General features: G+C 39.3%; 1 protein-coding gene across 1 annotated transcript; it reads right to left on the minus strand.

Annotated features, from left to right (window-relative positions):
* Positions 1-517: 517 nt before the first annotated feature.
* LOC143585948 (phosphatidylinositol/phosphatidylcholine transfer protein SFH8-like) lies at positions 518-5,072 on the minus strand. The gene is made up of 15 exons (XM_077067613.1): positions 4,986-5,072; positions 4,808-4,899; positions 3,910-4,240; positions 3,723-3,822; positions 3,360-3,626; positions 3,212-3,289; positions 3,028-3,129; positions 2,908-2,951; positions 2,723-2,822; positions 2,543-2,641; positions 2,318-2,428; positions 2,105-2,234; positions 897-1,303; positions 709-783; positions 518-617 (listed from the first exon to the last, which is right to left on the minus strand). Exons 2-15 carry the CDS (start codon positions 4,839-4,841, stop codon positions 594-596), a joined length of 1,902 nt encoding a protein of 633 aa, XP_076923728.1. The 5' UTR covers positions 4,842-4,899; positions 4,986-5,072; the 3' UTR covers positions 518-593.
* Positions 5,073-20,191: the final 15,119 nt, after the last annotated feature.

A 20,191-nucleotide genomic window follows, 5' to 3' on the forward strand; every position in this document is an offset into this window, starting at 1 on the left:
AACCCATTGAAAGGAACCAAAAGGGTTAGATAATGAAGTTAAATTTGTACTTCGGAAATTCGAGTGTCATTAAAAAAACTGACCTTATGTTAACCAACTTTGGCTTGCCCATGACTATGTAGGATTTGCCTAACATCCTAAGATGCTACAAACAATTCTTTAATCGAGTGCAAACAATTCCTTTGTCCTCGATGAGTTTTGCACCAAAAACTCAAGGACAAAGAGAAATGTGACTCTACCTTCCACATCGATTACTGTATGGCCTTAAACCTTTATCTTTAATGTTATTTGGGTTTATGCAGTAGTAATTAATAGGAACACTTGGCATTGCAGTTTGTCCAGCATTCAATATTTATTCCTGATCATACGTGGGGAAACAAATGTTTTCAGGTATTCAATAGTTGCGCAAAATAACTTAGGGTGATGAGTAAGCTCGGCATAAACAGGCAAACCCAAATATGTTACAACCACGTGAGTGATATTAGGGTTAAATAAACATAGAAATGTCACTTTTGGGAAAATATCCATATACAGTTATATTAAATAAAACATGAGAAAAAAACAGTTGCATACGCATCCTTAATTCAACTCCTTCACCAGCATGATGATTTCTTCTTCTACAAACATATAGCAATAATAAATAAATATTTTTTTCTATTTTCATTAGAAAAAACAAAAAGGTGTTCACCAAGTCTATTTTCAACTCACCCTGAACTTTTTCTCCTCTTGACTGTCAATGTAAGCTAGCAATTCCTCTTGCCTCATCAAAGCTTCATGCAGGGCCTGCACATAGAGGGAAGGTTTTTAATAAACTAGTATATCGAATCGAAAATGATAATAAAAACTAATTAGAATGGCAAAACGGTCATGTTTTCCCTTGTTAATTAAAAGTTCACCTTTTTGGTAGCAATAAGTTCTGCTTCTAAAGCATCAACACGGCAAACAGCAGCATTTAGCAATTCCTCTTTCTCATAAGGCATCTCTGATGGTTTTGCTTTCAATGTATCAACTTTCTCTTCAAGATCACCTAATCTTTTCAAAAGAGAATTGAAAATTTCTGATTCTTTAAATAAAGGAGTCGGTGATGGAGGCCGAAATTCCTCTTTATTTGATGACGCATCAAAACTGAACTCCGTGCTTTCAACAACCTCAGGTGCTGAGTCAGCAATTGCCTTTTTAGTTACACGACTCATTGCTGTATTGAACATGGTCAAAATAGTCATGAAGAAAGCCACAATCATCATCCATATATGAGTATGAAGTTTTTCCGGTCCCTTTTGAGCTTCCGGTTCAATAAGTGCCCCTATACATATGTTTGAAATGTCAAATTCAACCAATATAATAACAAATTTCAATCGATTATCTTCACGTGTCTTAAAACCTATAAGTCATTCAAACTAATATACTGTTTATAAACAAAATCGCCAACTGTGTACTTTACGCATAAAACACCTAAAATAGGGATGTAAACAAACCACACCAAACGAGACCTTGTTTGTGTTCGTTTGTTAAGAATTTGCTGAGCAAACGAACGGTTCATGAGCACATGCTGAACGGAATTTCTTGTTTGTGTTCATTCATTAAAGAAATGAATTTGCTCGTGTTCGTTGGTGTTGGTTCGTTAATTCCATGAACGAACGCAAACAACATAAATGAACAAACACTAATAAAACATATATGAATTTGAAAACAAAAAACAACATTCTTATTCCCAAACATAATACATAACCAGCCAAAACATAAACAAAGTTAACTACTTTGATATAATTATCCAAACGAACGTAAATGAACAAACGTTCATGAAAACATTGCCCAAGTTCACGAACACAAATTAACAAACGGGACCTCTTTTCATGTAAGTTCTTTTACTTAATCAAATGAAATTCCTTGTTCACATTCATTCATTTATTAAACGAACAACCAAACGATTCGCTGAATGTTGGGTTCGTTTACAACCATACCTAAAATCATACTCAACAAATTAGATTAATATCGACTATCTTACGTGTTAGCAAATTAGAGATTAATTATCTCTACTTTTTTTTATTTATAAAAAAACCAACAAGCGTGGGTCCCAACCGCACATTTTGCCACCTGTACTCACCTTTGGGATCATATGGCTTAGGTGAAGGTTGTTTCTTCCAACCAGAATCAACAGCTTTATCAACCATGGGAACATATTCATCATATCCGGAAAACTGACCACCATAGCTTGTACCTCCAATTATCTTTGCCTATATATTTATAACCGCTATAAAAATAATACCAGCAAAAATGAGAATTCATACATTAAAGATAAAAAGAGGTGAATGCTCACTTCTTCACGAACAGGAGTTAACCGAAGATGTGAATAACTCCTCATTGCTTTAGGGGATGCAATATCATCAGCTTCAGATCCAGACTCAGCAGATGTATCACTGCTTCTCAGCTGCTCAAAATAATTACAAAATAATAAAAATGACAAATTATCCAGCAGTTGATGATGATGTGGGCAACAAGTTGACCAAAACCAATTAACAATATGATAGTTTTGTCTTCATACCGCCGGAAGCTGAGGCTTAGCATATGCAACAATCTTTCCCTCACTATTTAAAACTTTAACCACCTGTCTCGCACGTCTTGCTTCACTATTGAGAGCCAACTGCAGTACAGTTAATTCAGTTAAATAAAAGACAAAACTAGTAATTAAATAATATTAAAATGCTTTAAGATCAATGATAACCTTCAAGATATCAGGATTATTCCATGGTCCTTTATCAGATAGAAGACAACCACCTTTATCTGCACACGTGCAGGTGCCACCTAAGAATTCTGGCAATTCACTGCACAAAATACCATTTTTTTCATTTTCAAGTATTTAGACAATATTTTGTTTTGTTATGAAATATGAATAATATGAAGAATTACCTGGCATCAATTATCTCAAGCAATTTATTCTTGTTACCCAGAACCTGTGAGTTCAAAACAGAAGTAAAACTAGTGATTCTTATTAACACAGCATGAAAAAATATAATACACCATGCGTACATGAATCTTTGCAACCGTTTTGGGGTCTAGAAATGACTTCACGGTACTCCAAAGCGGTCTAAAACCAGGACCAGCATTGATTATATACATTTGATGAAGCGTCTGAACAAATAAAAAGTTAGTTGTAAATAACAGCTATAAACAAAACATGACAAATTTCCATTTGCAAACTGATTAATCTTACTTCAGGATAATTATCTCCATCGATTTTTTGTAACCGTGTAACAAGTTCACGAGCACTTTTACCAAAGTTCTTCAGCCCCTATAACAATCAAAATAAGAATAAGACATTGATTCCGATAATACAAATACTATTCTAACATGTTACATACCACACCCTGAACATCCAAAATGGTTGTGCTTGAGTCAATGTGTCTTTTTGCAGCAATTGAACAAGCGGGAAACTTAAAAGCAAAGCTTTTTTCGAACTCACGAACGTGATACTTTATATATCGTTCCATGGTTGTAACTTGCATGAGTTTGTTAGGGTCAACTTTTCCTAATCTTTCAATGTAAACAGGTCTTCCCTCTTTATCTACTCCATGATTACCTTGGGGATAATACTTCAAAACTTCATTCAATTCAGGAAAATCAAAGTCCTGATAAGATCCAATAAAAGATATATTAGTTTTGATGCTATAGATCACAAACGCATTAGACCAACGCATATAAAATTGTATACATAATTTAATCACCTCAATAATTGTGTCAGCGCCAAAATCCTTTCTCCACTGAATCATATCAGCCCACATTTGCTTTGCCTTTTCAATATCAAATTTCCTTGCTTTCAGAAACCTAAAGCAAATTAACATCAAGTCATCAATCATAAACTTTTATATCAATATAGTTTGCAGTATAACAGAAATCCAGAAGCTAAAGTACCTCAACATCATATGATAATCATCAAGTTTCTCCGGTAGCAATTCCTCCAAAATGAGTGCTTGTCTGAAAGCATCAACAGCTTGTAACTCCTTTACATCTCTAATATCCTCAATTGAAACCGAGCTGACTCGCCCATCACCTTTCCTTCTATTGCTCTTTTTCTTGAGAGAATGTTTGAATTTGCTAGATGCATTTAATGCTTTCTTTTTCAATGAACCAATTCTTGTTCTCCTTTCATCTTCTGAGTTTTCAAAATCAGATTTTCTTTCTCTTCTCTCTGATCTCTCTCTTCTTTCTGGCCTCTCATCATTGCCTGATGACCCCTCAAAGCCTATGAACAAATAGTCAAATACATGAAAACTTGTGCTTTTAATGTCGCACTAGCATATACAAAAACAACATCTTAAGGTTAGACATCACATATAACATAATCAGAAACAAAAACAACAGCTAATGTTATAAACTCTAAACAACAAACAAGATCTATAGGTTGAGTTTGTAGAGTATAATTATTGATCACAATTATGTGTTACCATTTATACTTAATCAGAAACAAAAAAACAGCTAAAAAAAAACAGGATCTATAGTTAAGTGTATAAACTATAATTACTATTGCTCACAATTATGTGTCACATTTTATGCTCCACTATAACACTGCAAGAAACTGAAACCCTAGCTAGAAAGATTAACAGATCACAAATTTCAATAATTAATAATGCATCATGACATAAAAAATTCAAGAAAATAAGATAATCAACAACATGCCAATCAAAACATACAAACACCTAACTAATTACACACTAATTCAGATTGTATAACAAAAACTGTAACCTAGCTATACTGAAACCCTAAATTCATACATCACATCACAACAACATATCAACTAACAAAATTAAACACGGCCTTGCAAATCGATCGAGCGGTCCAGACATCGAATCGCCGTAATCAGCAAAACCCTAAGAGCTCAATCGCACAATTAAGCCACGTACTCTGCATCAAATTGTAAACACAAGCTGAATTAATGAACAAACAGTCTTAATTGAGCACTTAGCATTGAATAATTCAATTAAACGTACCTTGAATTACGCGAAGAAGACCGAATAATCGGGCGGTGATGATGATATTGATCTGAATAAAAAATAGAATTATTACTATTATTATTAGGGGTAAATATCGGAAGAGTCAAAAAGACGATGAGCGAGATGAAGGGTTATGGAGGTGGGGCCAGGATTGGTGAGTGGGGTAGGATGTGCCACGTGGCGGATTGAGTAATTTGGATGGATGGAGTCAAGACGAATATTAATATACCGTCTTTCTGTTTTGTTTGGCGCCTGCAAGAGCGGCATTATTCGGGTACAAGGCGGTGTGTGTGACATGGGATTCCAAAGTCAAATGCTTAAATGTTTTTGACTTTTTTGTGGTTGTGTTGCGGAGTCATTTTAAGGAAAGTGTGTTCATTTGTTAATTTGTTCTTTTTAACAAAAAAATTTGTATTATTTCCTCAAGCTGACTTATGGGTTTTCTATTAGACTCCACGTTATGGGCGTTGTCGAGGTGGTTTTTTTGAGCGCCGATGGAGGGGGAACAGTACTGGAACACCGCCGGGGGCATGGAGAAGGCGGTCGCGAAGGGGGAGGCGCCTTCTCTCTCTCTCTATTCCTCTCATACGCACACATACATATATATTTATATATATAATATATAATGGGACGTCCAAAGGGGCTTTAAACCATTGCGGGGCACTATGGAGAAGGGCTTCGAAGCCCCCCGGTGCCCACATGGCGTTGACTAGGGATGAGTTCGGTACCGTACCGGTACCGAAAATACCGATCCCGAAAATCGCCAAATCTTGGTACCGGTACCGAAATATTCGGTTCGGTACCGGGACGGTACCGGTATTGAAGGCAAAAGTTCGGGAAATACCGGTACCATACCGATCCCGAAACTCAAAACTTTGGTACCAATTCGGTACCGACGGTACCAAATCGGTACCGATTTCGATACCGGTACCAAGTACCAAATGCTCATCCCTAGCGCTGACGTGGCACTGTGGGGAGCTTGGATGCCCCTCACCATAGCGAATAGTCTTAGAGTGGAAGGGATAGTCGTGGGTATTAATTATTAATTCATTTTTAATTAGGGAAAATTTTTAAAATGACCCAATTATGATAAGAGATTCCATTTTTGTCCCTTTAAATAAAAGTTTTCATAAATGTCCCCTACAAACACGTCTTTGACGACGTGTTAGTCCTTAACGCGTCTTTCATGACCTGTTAACCTCCAACGCGCGTCTTTCACGGCATGTTAACCTCTAACGCGTCTTTCACGATATGTTAGTCCTATTAATTGTTTTTTAATATTGCATTATTATAATTAATTTAATACATATTTGCCATTTCTTTTACAACTTGTAACGCATAAAGTTTTATAAAGTTTCAAATTTTACTTAAATTTTACTTAAAAGGAGACTGGTCAAATTTTACTTAAATTTTACTTATTTTTATCTATGCGTTGAGACTTACTTATTTTTATCTATGCGTTGGCATAAATTTTACTTAAAAGGAGACTGGTCAAATTTTATTAAACATTTATTGAACATTTTAATATCAATTTGACACTCGGTATTGAATAAAATTTATGACAACGGGTATGTTTGGCAAGGAGCTTTTAAGAGCTTCAAGCTTTTAAAAAAAAACTCATACTCAATTAAAAGCCTTGTTTGGTTGAAGGAGCTTGAAGCTTTTAGGTCATGAGAAAAAGGTTAAAGCTTAAAGCTCCAACTAGTAGCGTTTAGAAAGAGCTACAAGCTTTTAGTATTTTAATTACTTAAATAACCTTCCAAAATAATTATATTTAATATTATTGTTTTTTAGTTATGTCCATTTTGGTCATTTTATATATTTTATTAAAAACTCCAGCTACTCTACCAAACACCTAAATATATATAAAAGCTACAGCTTCCGGCTACCAGTCACCAGCCACCAGCTAGTTTTGCCAAACATACCCAACATGTAGAAAAATAAACACATCTCAACGACATATTTAAAATTATATATAAAAAGAAATAGAAAATATGTATTAAATTAATTATAATAATGTAATATTAAAAAAAACAATTAATATGGCTAACATGTCGTGAAAGATGCATTAGAGGCTAACATGCCGTGAAAGATGCGCACTGGAGGTTAGATGCGTACTGGAGGTTAGTAGGTCGTGAAAGACACGTTAAGGCCTAACACGTTGTCAAATACATGTTTATAGGAGACATTTCTGAAAACTTTTATTTAAGTGAACAAAAATAGAATCTCCTATTATAATTGGGCCATTTTGAAAATTTTCCCTTTTAATTATCCAACATTTGTCATGGAATCAATTTCGTGGCAAATCTTTGTTACAAAATGAAGCCATGTACCTTAACCACATGGAGTGATAGCGGTGATACTATGTTGTTTATAGGTCATTTACCCTACCCATGTTAGTGTCTCGTTCTCTCTTATGGTCGTTTGAAATGGTTTTAGACCTTTAGGTATGGATTTTATAAACACGATAGTGAAATTTGATGTAGTCTTCTTTGATTTAAGCGATGCAAGATACACTATCTTCGCTACTAATTGTTTGGTTCTTGATTTGATAAACAATATGTTTCAATCTTAGCCACTTGACTTATATCATTATTAACGAAAATATACTATGTATGGTTTATTGTATAATTTATAGCATTGCTAGAATACGTGATCTGTACAGGTTTTATTTGTAATTGTCTTTATTTTACTCCAATAAATAGTTGGGCGGTAATACACAAAAGTTGTATGATTTTCATTATTTTATATGGTATCGTAGTTTTAGAGTTTTTGCATTATTGTTCATGATCTCTAGTTTACCTTTCTTTAAGTCATAAAAGCTTGGTTGGTTGTTGACCCTCTTCACCCATCAAGACATGAGTATTTTCAGAGATTAATTTTTATGAATTGGTTTCCAGATGGTGTTGTATGCTCGTAAAAAGCTAGACAAATTTCAATAGGTTGTTTTGTGAATGTGTGAAGACAATGGTGTTGTGGATGGTTTAAACAAAACACTAATCTTCAAACGAGGATCAAAAGGCCAACTAAAGGCTAGTAGTAAGATTTATAGCTTTTACATAATTCAACCATAGATGTAATTATAAAGATAAGAGTTAGGTTCAAATAAGAAGTTTGATTTTCCTAAGAAAGCTAGGAATGAGGGTATTTTTGTCTTAACACTTTTATATCAAAACCCACTTACTTTAATCTCAAAACCCACTTACATAAAACCCACTTACATCTTCACTCATCTCCTACATCCACCACCACTTCACCACCCACCGCCACCACACCCGTCACCCACCTCGCTGGAAAAGTCCGAAAAAAACACAATGAAAAACACTATGAAAAACACAATGGAAAAAAACACTATAAAAAACACAATGATAAAAACACAATTGTAAAAATGCAATGTGTTGATAATATGACGAAAGTAAAGAAATATTTAAGTTTTTATTTCAGACGAGTTTCAAGATATGCAAACTTCAATTACATACATAATAACAAAATAATCTATCAACAAAAATGATAAATATCAAATCAACTTGAATACAAAATAGAATGCATGCAAAGATAAATATATATTATTATAACAACTTTGTAACAACCGTCTCTTATAAAAATTTTAAAGTACATCACGGTTAAGTTTGACATTCTTATTATCTTTTCTCATTTTTACTTATTTTATTAACCATTCGGATTTTATAATTAAAAGGCAGTAACATGTAGCATCACCTGTATTTTTAATAATAAACCGATGACACATAACAACATTTAATAAAATCTATGAAATGTTAGATCACCGAATACATAATTTTATGTTTTTATTTAAATCATAGGGAAAGTATCCATAATTTTACTCGGTGGTTTCACTCATAATTTTAACGTCAAAATTGCTAGAATCATGGTATCACGAAGCCTTTATGATTATAGAATAGAATCATGATATCATTTTTGTTAAGTGACAATTTATAAGGCCGTACAAACCGCTCGTCGCTTGAACTTGCTAGCTACTCGTTTAAAAATTGCTTGGAAATGCTCGCTCGTTTTTCACTCGATTGTAAACGAGCCGCTCTGCTCGGTTCGGTTTGTAAACGAGCCAAGCAACGAGCAATGGTCTACTCGGATCGGTTCGATTTGAATATTTTTAATTTATTTTATATATAATTATATATGAACAAATATAAATATATAGATAACACACATAAATATAAGTATAGAATTCTTTAAACCCTTTAAAATTTTACTAATTCCGTCAGTTTTATAGCTTTATTTGTTCACTTCAAATTTTTAGAATACTAGAAGTTTGTTTGCACATATCATTATATCTTAGTTGAAATTTGTTTCATCATAAATTACAACATATTACACATTTGTCTAAAAACTAATTTGTTTATAATATATATTATTACAACCTTTAAACTTGTTTTCTAATTGAAAATTTTGAAGTGAAAAGAAAATAAATTATGCTCGATCAAAAAATGCTCGATTCGATTTTGGCTCGTTTCGATTTTCGCTCGTTTTGAATTTTAGTTGTTCGGTTATAAAACGAGCCAAGCAACGAGTAAGCGTTCGCTCAGTTCGGCTCAACTCGTGAACCGCAATTACAACTATCCACGTCGTTTTACAATGCCTAATTACAATTTACAACTATGAAGTATGATTGTATGAACTATCCACGCTGTTTCTGTCACACCCGGCCCTGAGCGGCGGAAACAGCCGGGCGCGCGCGAGTGGGGATTGATAATTAAGCACGGGCCATTGCAAAACATTCAAAGATTTTCATTGCGCATGAAATGTTTAATACAAATACATTACATTGTTTAAGATTACATAAAAACATCCAAGTATAAAAACTGTTGAAGATTTCCACGCCATATCCCCTTGCGCGGCGGGTACAACCACGCGCATCGAAGGGATAGAACTAAAATCTTCCAAAAAGCTAGTTTTAGATGTTCAGCGTGAGGTGCTCTAAGTGTGACTCCATGCGCTACCTAGTTATCTCCTGAAAGACACGTAAAAACATTTGAATCAGTATAAACTGAGTGAGTTCACAAGTTTTAGTAACTTGATAAATCGTATTGCGTCATAATCATTCTGAAACATATTCTGTTAGCATCATTAAAACACATGCTTGGTAAGACAGTTATATTAACATATTCTGATAAAACCGTTCCGCGGGTTACGCGCGAACATTTCTGGAAAACTGTGCTCGTCTGTGTAAGTGGCGCTGCCACTACGAGCGAATATATGCTGTAATACCGTCCCGCGGGTTACGCGCGGACGTTGTGCCGGAAAACAAGGCGCTCGTCTGCGTAAGAGGAGCGACCTCTACGAGCGGGCTTAATCCCATAGTACTGCCCCGTGACATGCTAGGCACTCGTCTGTGTAAGAGGTGCGACCCCTACGAGTGGGCGGATCAAACCAGCAGTCCCTACCCTTAGAGTTCCAATGGTAAAGTGATCACTTACTCGAATCTGGTGCACTATCATCGAAAAACCATAGATAACTGTTCGCGTTGCTCATCATGAAACATAACTTAAACACGTAATCGTTTGCTTAGCTTGTAAGTATACCATGATAAAACATTATTTAAGTACGTGTCCCTCGCCCCGAAAACAGTTTAAAATAGTGAAAACAGTGAAAATGGGGCTGTGAGACTCACCTGTGGTTCTTGTTAAGGGATTAATCGAGACTCGGGTTTTCTTGGTGTTGGCCTCGGAATCGAAGGTCTAGAATACGATTAAATAACAAGTATATATATTAAGATCAAGATATAAGGGTTGGAAAGTAGATCTCAAGGTTATAATCTCGGCTTACCTAGTAACAGGATCGGAGCTGGAAACAACGGATGCTTGGGAAAGGATTAGTGCAAGTTTGTAGTTCTTTGAAGTGTGTTTTGGGTGATAATTTAGGCTACAAATTTATAGGCAAACTCAAGGGAACATAATCCCTTGCTTTAGGGAATTGTAATCTTTTGAAATGATGATAAAGTATGGAAATTATTATTATTTATTAAAAAGAGTAGAAAAGTAGATTAAAGATTCTGATTTGATATGGACAGGACATGCAGGGCGGTGGCTGGTGAGAGTGGGTGGCTGGCAGTTGACTTTTACAGTTTGCTTTTTCAGTGCTTTAGACAGTGTACAGTAAAAAGTAGAAGTTTTCTGAAACACTCAACCGCCCTCTTTTGGGCGGGGACAATTTCCTTAAATCTGATCATTTTGACTAAGTGTTCTGCGCGTATAACTTGGTGCGCATAGCTTTCTGCGTGTAGGACATTTCTTTGCTGCGGGTAGGTGCGTAACCTTCTCGCAGTTAGGGACATTTGAGTTTCATTTGTAGATTCTCCAGGTGGTCTTGGTATTTCAACATAGTGATCAGTCATGTTGAAGTCAATTCCATCCTGGAGCTTCAGACAAACTAGCTCTCAACGTTCCCGCCATGCGGGTAGATTAGTTCCCTTCCGCACGCGCATAAACGATGTAGGATGCACCCGCCTTAGCATCATGCGGGATGGTCAATCCATAGACAATATAACGTTTAAGTTACATGAAAACATAAAGCCAAATCATTCACGCATGGCGCATATAACATATGCTCACGCAGGTTCTTAATATGGTGCGCTCGCGCAGGGCAAACATAAATGCCCGCGTTGATTCTAACATATGCTCGCGCCGGGCGCACATAATGTGCCCGCGCTGATTCTTAACATAGCGCGCTCGCGCAGGGCGCACATAACAAATGCACGCGCTGACTAACATGGCGCGCATAATATTTACAATCACCTAAATATTAGGTTGATTACTTAGTTTAAGGGGTTGGGAATTTACCGGGTGTCACATTCTCCCCTCGTTAAACGAATTTCGTCCCGAAATTTAGGAGACGTTGCTGGCAGAAGCCATATTCTGAAAGAGGTGTGGGTATTTTATGCGCATCTGATCTTCTCTTTCCCAAGTGAATTCAGGCCCACGCCTTGAGTTCCATTGAACTTTTACCAACTTGATTCTGCTTCTGCGCAACCTTTGTTCTTTCCAATCGGTTACTGCTATAGGCTCTTCTACGAAGTGCAGCTGTTTGTCAATATGAATTTCTTCCAACGGTAAAATCAACGTTTCGTCAGATAAACACTTCTTGAGGTTGGATACATGAAACGTATCATGAACTCCACTGAGTTCGGCGGGTAGACGGAGTTTATAAGCAACTGGACCGATCCTCTCCAGGATCTCAAATGGTCCAATGTAGCGCGGATTTAGCTTTCCTCGCTTACCGAAACGGGGGACTCCCTTCCATGGAGAGACTTTCAAAAGTACTTTATCCCCTACTTGAAACTCCAACGGTTTCCTTCTCATATCAGCATAACTTTTCTGTCTGTCGCGTGCTGCCTTAAGGCGATCCCTTATCTGAAAAATCTTGTCTGTTGTTTCTTGGATCACTTCTGGACCAGTCATTTGCTTGTCGCCCACTTCAGCCCAACACAGTGGGGATCTACACTTGCGCCCATATAAAGCTTCGAACGGCGCAGCCTTAATGCTTGTGTGATAACTGTTGTTGTAAGAAAATTCAACCAATGGGAGGTGGGTATCCCAACTACCTCCAAAATCGATCGCGCACGCGCGCAGCATATCTTCCAATGTCTGGATCGTTCGTTCGCTTTGTCCATCCGTTTGGGGGTGATAAGCCGTACTCATGTCCAGTCGAGTACCTAACCCCTCTTGTAATGATCTCCAAAACCTTGAGGTGAACCGACTATCTCTATCAGAAATGATGGACACTGGGACTCCATGTTTTGAAACTACTTCTCGAATATACAGTCGGGCTAACTTTTCCATTTTATCAGTTTCTTTAATCGGCAGGAAGTGCGCTGACTTAGTTAGCCGATCTACAATAACCCATATCGTGTCATAACCCCCAGGTGTCCTTGGTAGTTTGGTGATGAAGTCCATAGAGATTTGTTCCCACTTCCACATGGGAATTTCTGGCTGCTGAAGCAACCCCGATGGTTTCTGGTATTCAGCCTTTACTTTTGAACACGTCAGGCACTTACTGACATACATCGCGATGGCGCCTTTAAGATTGGGCCACCAATACAGCGTTTTAACATCTTGGTACATCTTGTCTGCGCCAGGATGTACGGAATATCGCGTCTTGTGAGCTTCGTTTAAAACTTGCTCGCGCAATCCTCCCTTGAGAGGGACCCATATGCGGTTGGCAAAATATCGAGTGTTGTTCCCTTTAAGTTCCAAATTCTCAATCATACCCCCAAGGGATTCAGTTTTAACAAACTCTGGTTTCAAGGCTTCTTGCTGAGCGTCTCGGATGCGGGTAGAGAGATCTGCGTGAATGGTCAACCTTAGAGCCTTGACTCGTAGCGTTTTTATTCGCTCCTTTCTGCTTAGCGCGTCTGCTACCACATTCGCTTTCCCCGGATGATACTTGATCTCGCAATCATAATCATTCAACAATTCAACCCATCTTCGTTGCCTCATGTTTAATTCCTTCTGATCGAATATATGTTGGAGGCTCTTATGATCCGTAAAGATTACACATTTCGTACCGTAGAGGTAATGGCGCCAAATCTTTAGCGCGAAGACAACAGCTCCAAGTTCTAAATCATGCGTTGTGTAGTTCTTCTCATTGGTCTTAAGTTGGCGCGAGGCATACGCTATAACTTTGTCTCGCTGCATAAGGACACATCCGAGTCCCTGGTGTGAAGCGTCGCAGTAAACAACGATGTCATCTGTCCCCTCGGGCAGGGATAAGATTGGCGCACTACATAACTTCTGTTTCAACATTTGAAATGCCGCTTCCTGATTCTTGCCCCAAATAAACGCCTTGTCTTTCTGAGTTAGCGCGGTCAGAGGTAGAGCTATCTTGGAGAAGTTCTCAATGAAGCGTCGATAGTAGCCAGCTAGTCCTAGGAATTGCCTCACCTCAGTTGGGGTTTTTGGCGCTTCCCAGTTTTCGATGGCTTTAACCTTAGAAGGATCGACGTGTATTCCTTTCTCGTTTACAACGTGACCGAGAAAGTGAACTTCTCTAAGCCAAAACTCGCACTTGGAAAACTTCGCATACAACTTTTCTTTCCTTAACAATTCCAAAATCATTCTCAGGTGTTGCTCATGCTCGGCCTTGGTTCGAGAGTAAATCAAAATATCATCTATAAACACAATCACAAACTTGTCCAAGTATGGTTTGCACACACGGTTCATCAGATCCATGAATATAGCTGGCGCATTAGTTAGCCCGAAAGGCATCACTAAGAACTCATAATGGCCATATCTGGTTCGGAAGGCTGTCTTTGGCGCGTCTTCCTCATGGACCCTAAGTTGGTGGTATCCTGACCGTAGATCTATCTTCGAATAATAACTGGATCCCTGCAACTGGTCAAATAAGTCGTCAATCCTTGGTAAGGGGTACCGATTTTTGACTGTCAGCTTGTTCAGCTCCCTGTAGTCAATACACATCCGGAACGAACCATCCTTCTTCTTTACAAACAGTACTGGAGCTCCCCAAGGTGAAAAGCTTGGGCGTATGAAACCCTTATCCAATAGTTCCTGTAACTGATTGGATAGCTCTTGCATCTCAGATGGAGCTAAGCGATAAGGCGCTCGAGCTACTGGCGCAGCTCCTGGGACCAAATCAATACGAAACTCGACTTGTCGCGGCGGCGGTAACCCGGGCAAATCTTCAGGAAAAACTTCTGGAAATTCGCGCACTACTGGTAAGTCTTCAATTCTTCGCTCATCTCCTTTCTCTACTACATGCGCCAGGAAGGCGTAGCACCCTTTCCTTAGGCACTTACGCGCCTTTAGGCATGAAATCAGTTTCGTCGCAACTCCCCTTCTTTCCCCTTGAATCATCAAAGTTTCTCCGTTCAACAGTGGAATCCGAACCTGCTTCTCATGACAAACAATCTCCGCGAGATTCTCGACCAACCAATCCATACCTACCACAATATCGAAACTTCCCAAATCTATTGGCAACAAGTTTATATTGAACTCATGACCTCCCATGACTAATACACATTGCTCAGTCCTTTCATTCGCGCATAACTGCCTACCATTGGCTAGTTCTATAGTATAAGGTTTGTCTAGCCTACTGGTCGCTAAGCCCAGGGAGTTTTTAAACTCATGGGATATAAAACTTAGGTCAGCGCCAGTATCAAATAAGACAGATGCATAATGACCGTTAAGCAAAAACGTACCGGTTACCACATTCGGCTCTTCATTTGCCTCACCCGCGCCGATCACAAAAGCTCTCCCGCGAGCTTGGTTTCCTTTCTGCGGGCAATCCCGACTGAAGTGTCCAGGCTTCCCGCATGCGTAGCAGTTGTCATTGGCTCCAGCTTCTTTAGCACGGCAATTCACTGTCTTGTGTCCTGGTCTGCCACATTTGGCGCACGTGACGTTCGCGCATTCACCCTCGTGGTGATACTTGCATTTGCTGCACCATGGGCGAGGCCCGCTGTATCCTTTCCTTGATGGTTCCGCGGCTTGAATCGCGTAAACCCTTGTGCTTTCCTGCTTCTTGGGCGGTGGCTGCTTGAAGTCTGACCCTCGGTGGGAGTTCCATTTCCTCTTGGAGTCAGAGGTTCGCTGCTCGTTCAAGCGAGCGGTCAACATACCCGCACGAACCGTATCCCTTGTAAGGGTGATGGCTCGCGCAACCACCTCGTCAAAGGTCGGAGGTGCGGCGGCGTTGAGCGGGACTCTAACGACAGGAGGTAACCCAAAGATGTACCTCTCGATTTTCTTTTCTTCTGTGCTTGCCATGTCTGGCACCAGCTGGCAAAGCTCGTTGAAACGATTGGTGTAGGCATCGATATCCGTTCTTACCATGGTGTGGTTCCAGAATTCTTGTTGCAAGCTCTGAATTTCTGCGCGAGAGCAGAACTTTCTCATCATCATTTCTTTCAATTCTTCCCAGGTCTTGTGAAGAGCAACTTCTCGCCCCAAAGTCTTTACTTGGAGCTTCCACCAAGACGAAGCTGCTTCTTGGAACATGCAGGTCGCGTAAAGGACCTTCTGGTTTTCACTACATCCGCTGATGGAGAGAACTGTCTCCATCTTGTCAATCCAATTGTAGAGCCCAATGGCTCCTTCGGTGCCTTTGAACGGCCAAGGCCTACAGGCCATGAATGTTTTATAGGAGCATCCTTTGTCCAAGGCCCCTGATTCGGGTTCTGGGGTCTCGTTCTCTTGGCGACCCTGACTAGATTCGGCCTTGCTGGCCTCATGCGTTGCAATCGCCTGCGCGATTATTTCTGCGAGCTCCTCGGGTGTCATGGTAATTCCCTTGGCTCTGGTTGGAGGCATTCTTTTCATAAAAAGAAAATATAACAAACTTAGCGCATGTACTCAGAGCACATAATGTTCTTATCTCTAGACACTGTGACCCGTGTTCCTAAGTGCGTGTGTGATTTTTCTTTTGAAAATATTCTTTGAAAAATATTTCATGCGATTCCCCAAAGGTTATAGTCTAGGTTAAAAACTTCTTTTCCTAGTTCGCTATAACCAGTGCTCTGATACCAATCTATCACACCCGGCCCTGAGCGGCGGAAACAGCCGGGCGCGCGCGAGTGGGGATTGATAATTAAGCACGGGCCATTGCAAAACATTCAAAGATTTTCATTGCGCATGAAATGTTTAATACAAATACATTACATTGTTTAAGATTACATAAAAACATCCAAGTATAAAAACTGTTGAAGATTTCCACGCCATATCCCCTTGCGCGGCGGGTACAACCACGCGCATCGAAGGGATAGAACTAAAATCTTCCAAAAAGCTAATTTTAGATGTTCAGCGTGAGGTGCTCTAAGTGTGACTCCATGCGCTACCTAGTTATCTCCTGAAAGACACGTAAAAACATTTGAATCAGTATAAACTGAGTGAGTTCACAAGTTTTAGTAACTTGATAAATCGTATTGCGTCATAATCATTCTGAAACATATTCTGTTAGCATCATTAAAACACATGCTTGGTAAGACAGTTATATTAACATATTCTGATAAAACCGTTCCGCGGGTTACGCGCGAACATTTCTGGAAAACTGTGCTCGTCTGTGTAAGTGGCGCTGCCACTACGAGCGAATATATGCTGTAATACCGTCCCGCGGGTTACGCGCGGACGTTGTGCCGGAAAACAAGGCGCTCGTCTGCGTAAGAGGAGCGACCTCTACGAGCGGGCTTAATCCCATAGTACTGCCCCGTGACATGCTAGGCACTCGTCTGTGTAAGAGGTGCGACCCCTACGAGTGGGCGGATCAAACCAGCAGTCCCTACCCTTAGAGTTCCAATGGTAAAGTGATCACTTACTCGAATCTGGTGCACTATCATCGAAAAACCATAGATAACTGTTCGCGTTGCTCATCATGAAACATAACTTAAACACGTAATCGTTTGCTTAGCTTGTAAGTATACCATGATAAAACATTATTTAAGTACGTGTCCCTCGCCCCGAAAACAGTTTAAAATAGTGAAAACAGTGAAAATGGGGCTGTGAGACTCACCTGTGGTTCTTGTTAAGGGATTAATCGAGACTCGGGTTTTCTTGGTGTTGGCCTCGGAATCGAAGGTCTAGAATACGATTAAATAACAAGTATATATATTAAGATCAAGATATAAGGGTTGGAAAGTAGATCTCAAGGTTATAATCTCGGCTTACCTAGTAACAGGATCGGAGCTGGAAACAACGGATGCTTGGGAAAGGATTAGTGCAAGTTTGTAGTTCTTTGAAGTGTGTTTTGGGTGATAATTTAGGCTACAAATTTATAGGCAAACTCAAGGGAACATAATCCCTTGCTTTAGGGAATTGTAATCTTTTGAAATGATGATAAAGTATGGAAATTATTATTATTTATTAAAAAGAGTAGAAAAGTAGATTAAAGATTCTGATTTGATATGGACAGGACATGCAGGGCGGTGGCTGGTGAGAGTGGGTGGCTGGCAGTTGACTTTTACAGTTTGCTTTTTCAGTGCTTTAGACAGTGTACAGTAAAAAGTAGAAGTTTTCTGAAACACTCAACCGCCCTCTTTTGGGCGGGGACAATTTCCTTAAATCTGATCATTTTGACTAAGTGTTCTGCGCGTATAACTTGGTGCGCATAGCTTTCTGCGTGTAGGACATTTCTTTGCTGCGGGTAGGTGCGTAACCTTCTCGCAGTTAGGGACATTTGAGTTTCATTTGTAGATTCTCCAGGTGGTCTTGGTATTTCAACATAGTGATCAGTCATGTTGAAGTCAATTCCATCCTGGAGCTTCAGACAAACTAGCTCTCAACGTTCCCGCCATGCGGGTAGATTAGTTCCCTTCCGCACGCGCATAAACGATGTAGGATGCACCCGCCTTAGCATCATGCGGGATGGTCAATCCATAGACAATATAACGTTTAAGTTACATGAAAACATAAAGCCAAATCATTCACGCATGGCGCATATAACATATGCTCACGCAGGTTCTTAATATGGTGCGCTCGCGCAGGGCAAACATAAATGCCCGCGTTGATTCTAACATATGCTCGCGCCGGGCGCACATAATGTGCCCGCGCTGATTCTTAACATAGCGCGCTCGCGCAGGGCGCACATAACAAATGCACGCGCTGACTAACATGGCGCGCATAATATTTACAATCACCTAAATATTAGGTTGATTACTTAGTTTAAGGGGTTGGGAATTTACCGGGTGTCACAGTTTCACAAGCCCAACTCGTCTCACTTAGAGGTGCATAAATCGGGTTTTTCAAATACCCGGGTTCGGGTATGGAACCAGGTTCGGGAATGACCGGGTATTGGAAAATCGGATATTCACAATACCCGAGTCGGGTTCGGTTCCGGGTATTCTCTCTAAAAACCATACTCTATTATGCATCAAGTTCGGGTCGGGTATCGAACCGGGTTTTCTAAAACCGGGTATTTGAATACCCTATTTTCGGGTATTGAAAAAACTCTATTTTTGGGTTTTTTTGTGGCTTTTTTCGGGTATAGATTGGATATTTTTAAGGGGTTACAAAATTTAGGGGTATTTTTGGGTATTTTTCAGGTATTTTTCGGGTATTTGAAAAACCCGGTTTCGGGTACTGGAAAAACCCGGTTACGGTTTTCGGGTATTATCGGGTATAAATCGGGTCCGGTTCCGGGTACGGGTTTTGATACTGAAATGCATACCCTATCCGTACCCTACGTGTAGGGTCAGGTATTAAAAACCTGGGTATAAAAAAATAGGTTCTAGGTATTTATTTCGGTTCCGGTTCCGGTTCCGGTTCCGGTTCCGGGTTCGGGTTTTTTTCACCTCTAGTCTCACTAAAAGACGGTATCAAACATTCAAACTATCAATATGTTCCTCTAAAGCCCATCTAAAAAGTTTTATGGCCCATAACCAAAAATCTGCCTAGTTTCCCCCTTTCAGTTTTGTAGAATATACTTGGTATAACTATTATACCAAGTTGCATATAGGGTGTGTTGATTGATAAATTACACCAATTACTTGTCAATATTTTGGATCTGTGTAGTGTATGCTAATTGATAGATTATACATACTACTTTTACATTATTACGGGTTTGCATGTAGCCTGTGGCCCTGTGCTAATTATTATGGGTTTGCTTGTAACATGTGCTAATTGATGTGTTAAACCTATTAGTTGTTATGCACCGTATGAGTTAAAGCTTATACCGTAGATCTTATGTTAAGTATTACCGTTATGTCAATATGTCGTTGTCATGTGCTACAAAAGTACAAAGTAAAACACTTGTTGCGATAGAATTTTAAGATGTCGGATTTTAGAAAAGAGTGGATGTGTCTTTATTAAGTTAGCTTGTTTCAATAGGCTTATTTTATACGATAATAAGACTATGGGAACCTACGGTTTTGAAAATAGAAATCTAGGATGTCACTTTTTTAAAGTACCAAAAACAAACGAGTTAAGGTGCACGGTAGGTAAAGATCACACCATGAAGAAACACTAACCGGACCCCGGGCAGATTACTGGTAACCTGGGGGTTGGATAGCTGTTTCCCACGAGGGGTTAGACCCTTGGAAGATGGTTCTTCTGATAACCTGCAAAACAGACACCGTGAGCTCGTCACTGAGAAGGGGGGGGTTCCTCCTTGTGACCACCCTCCGGCGTGAGAATCAGACTAGATTGCTCTTTAAATATAAAAGTATATTAAGAGATTGCTAGAGCAGATATCAGGTATAATATGATGATAATGTAGTAAGATAT

The sequence above is a fragment of the Bidens hawaiensis genome, unplaced genomic scaffold, assembly GCF_021521415.1.
Source record: "Bidens hawaiensis isolate Kalapana, Puna unplaced genomic scaffold, B.hawaiensis_p1.1 tig00034242_1, whole genome shotgun sequence".
In the NCBI taxonomy this organism is placed as follows: Eukaryota; Viridiplantae; Streptophyta; class Magnoliopsida; order Asterales; family Asteraceae; genus Bidens; species Bidens hawaiensis.

Coding starts and splice junctions, on each gene's coding strand:
- LOC143585948 (XM_077067613.1), bottom strand. CDS start 4,841: ATGTCTGGACCGCTCGATCGATTTGCAAGGCCGT. Junction 4,241..4,807: donor CGATCGATTTGCAAGGCCGT/GTTTAATTTTGT, acceptor ATTTGTTCATAG/GCTTTGAGGGGTCATCAGGC. Junction 1,304..2,104: donor TAAGCCATATGATCCCAAAG/GTGAGTACAGGT, acceptor ACATATGTATAG/GGGCACTTATTGAACCGGAA.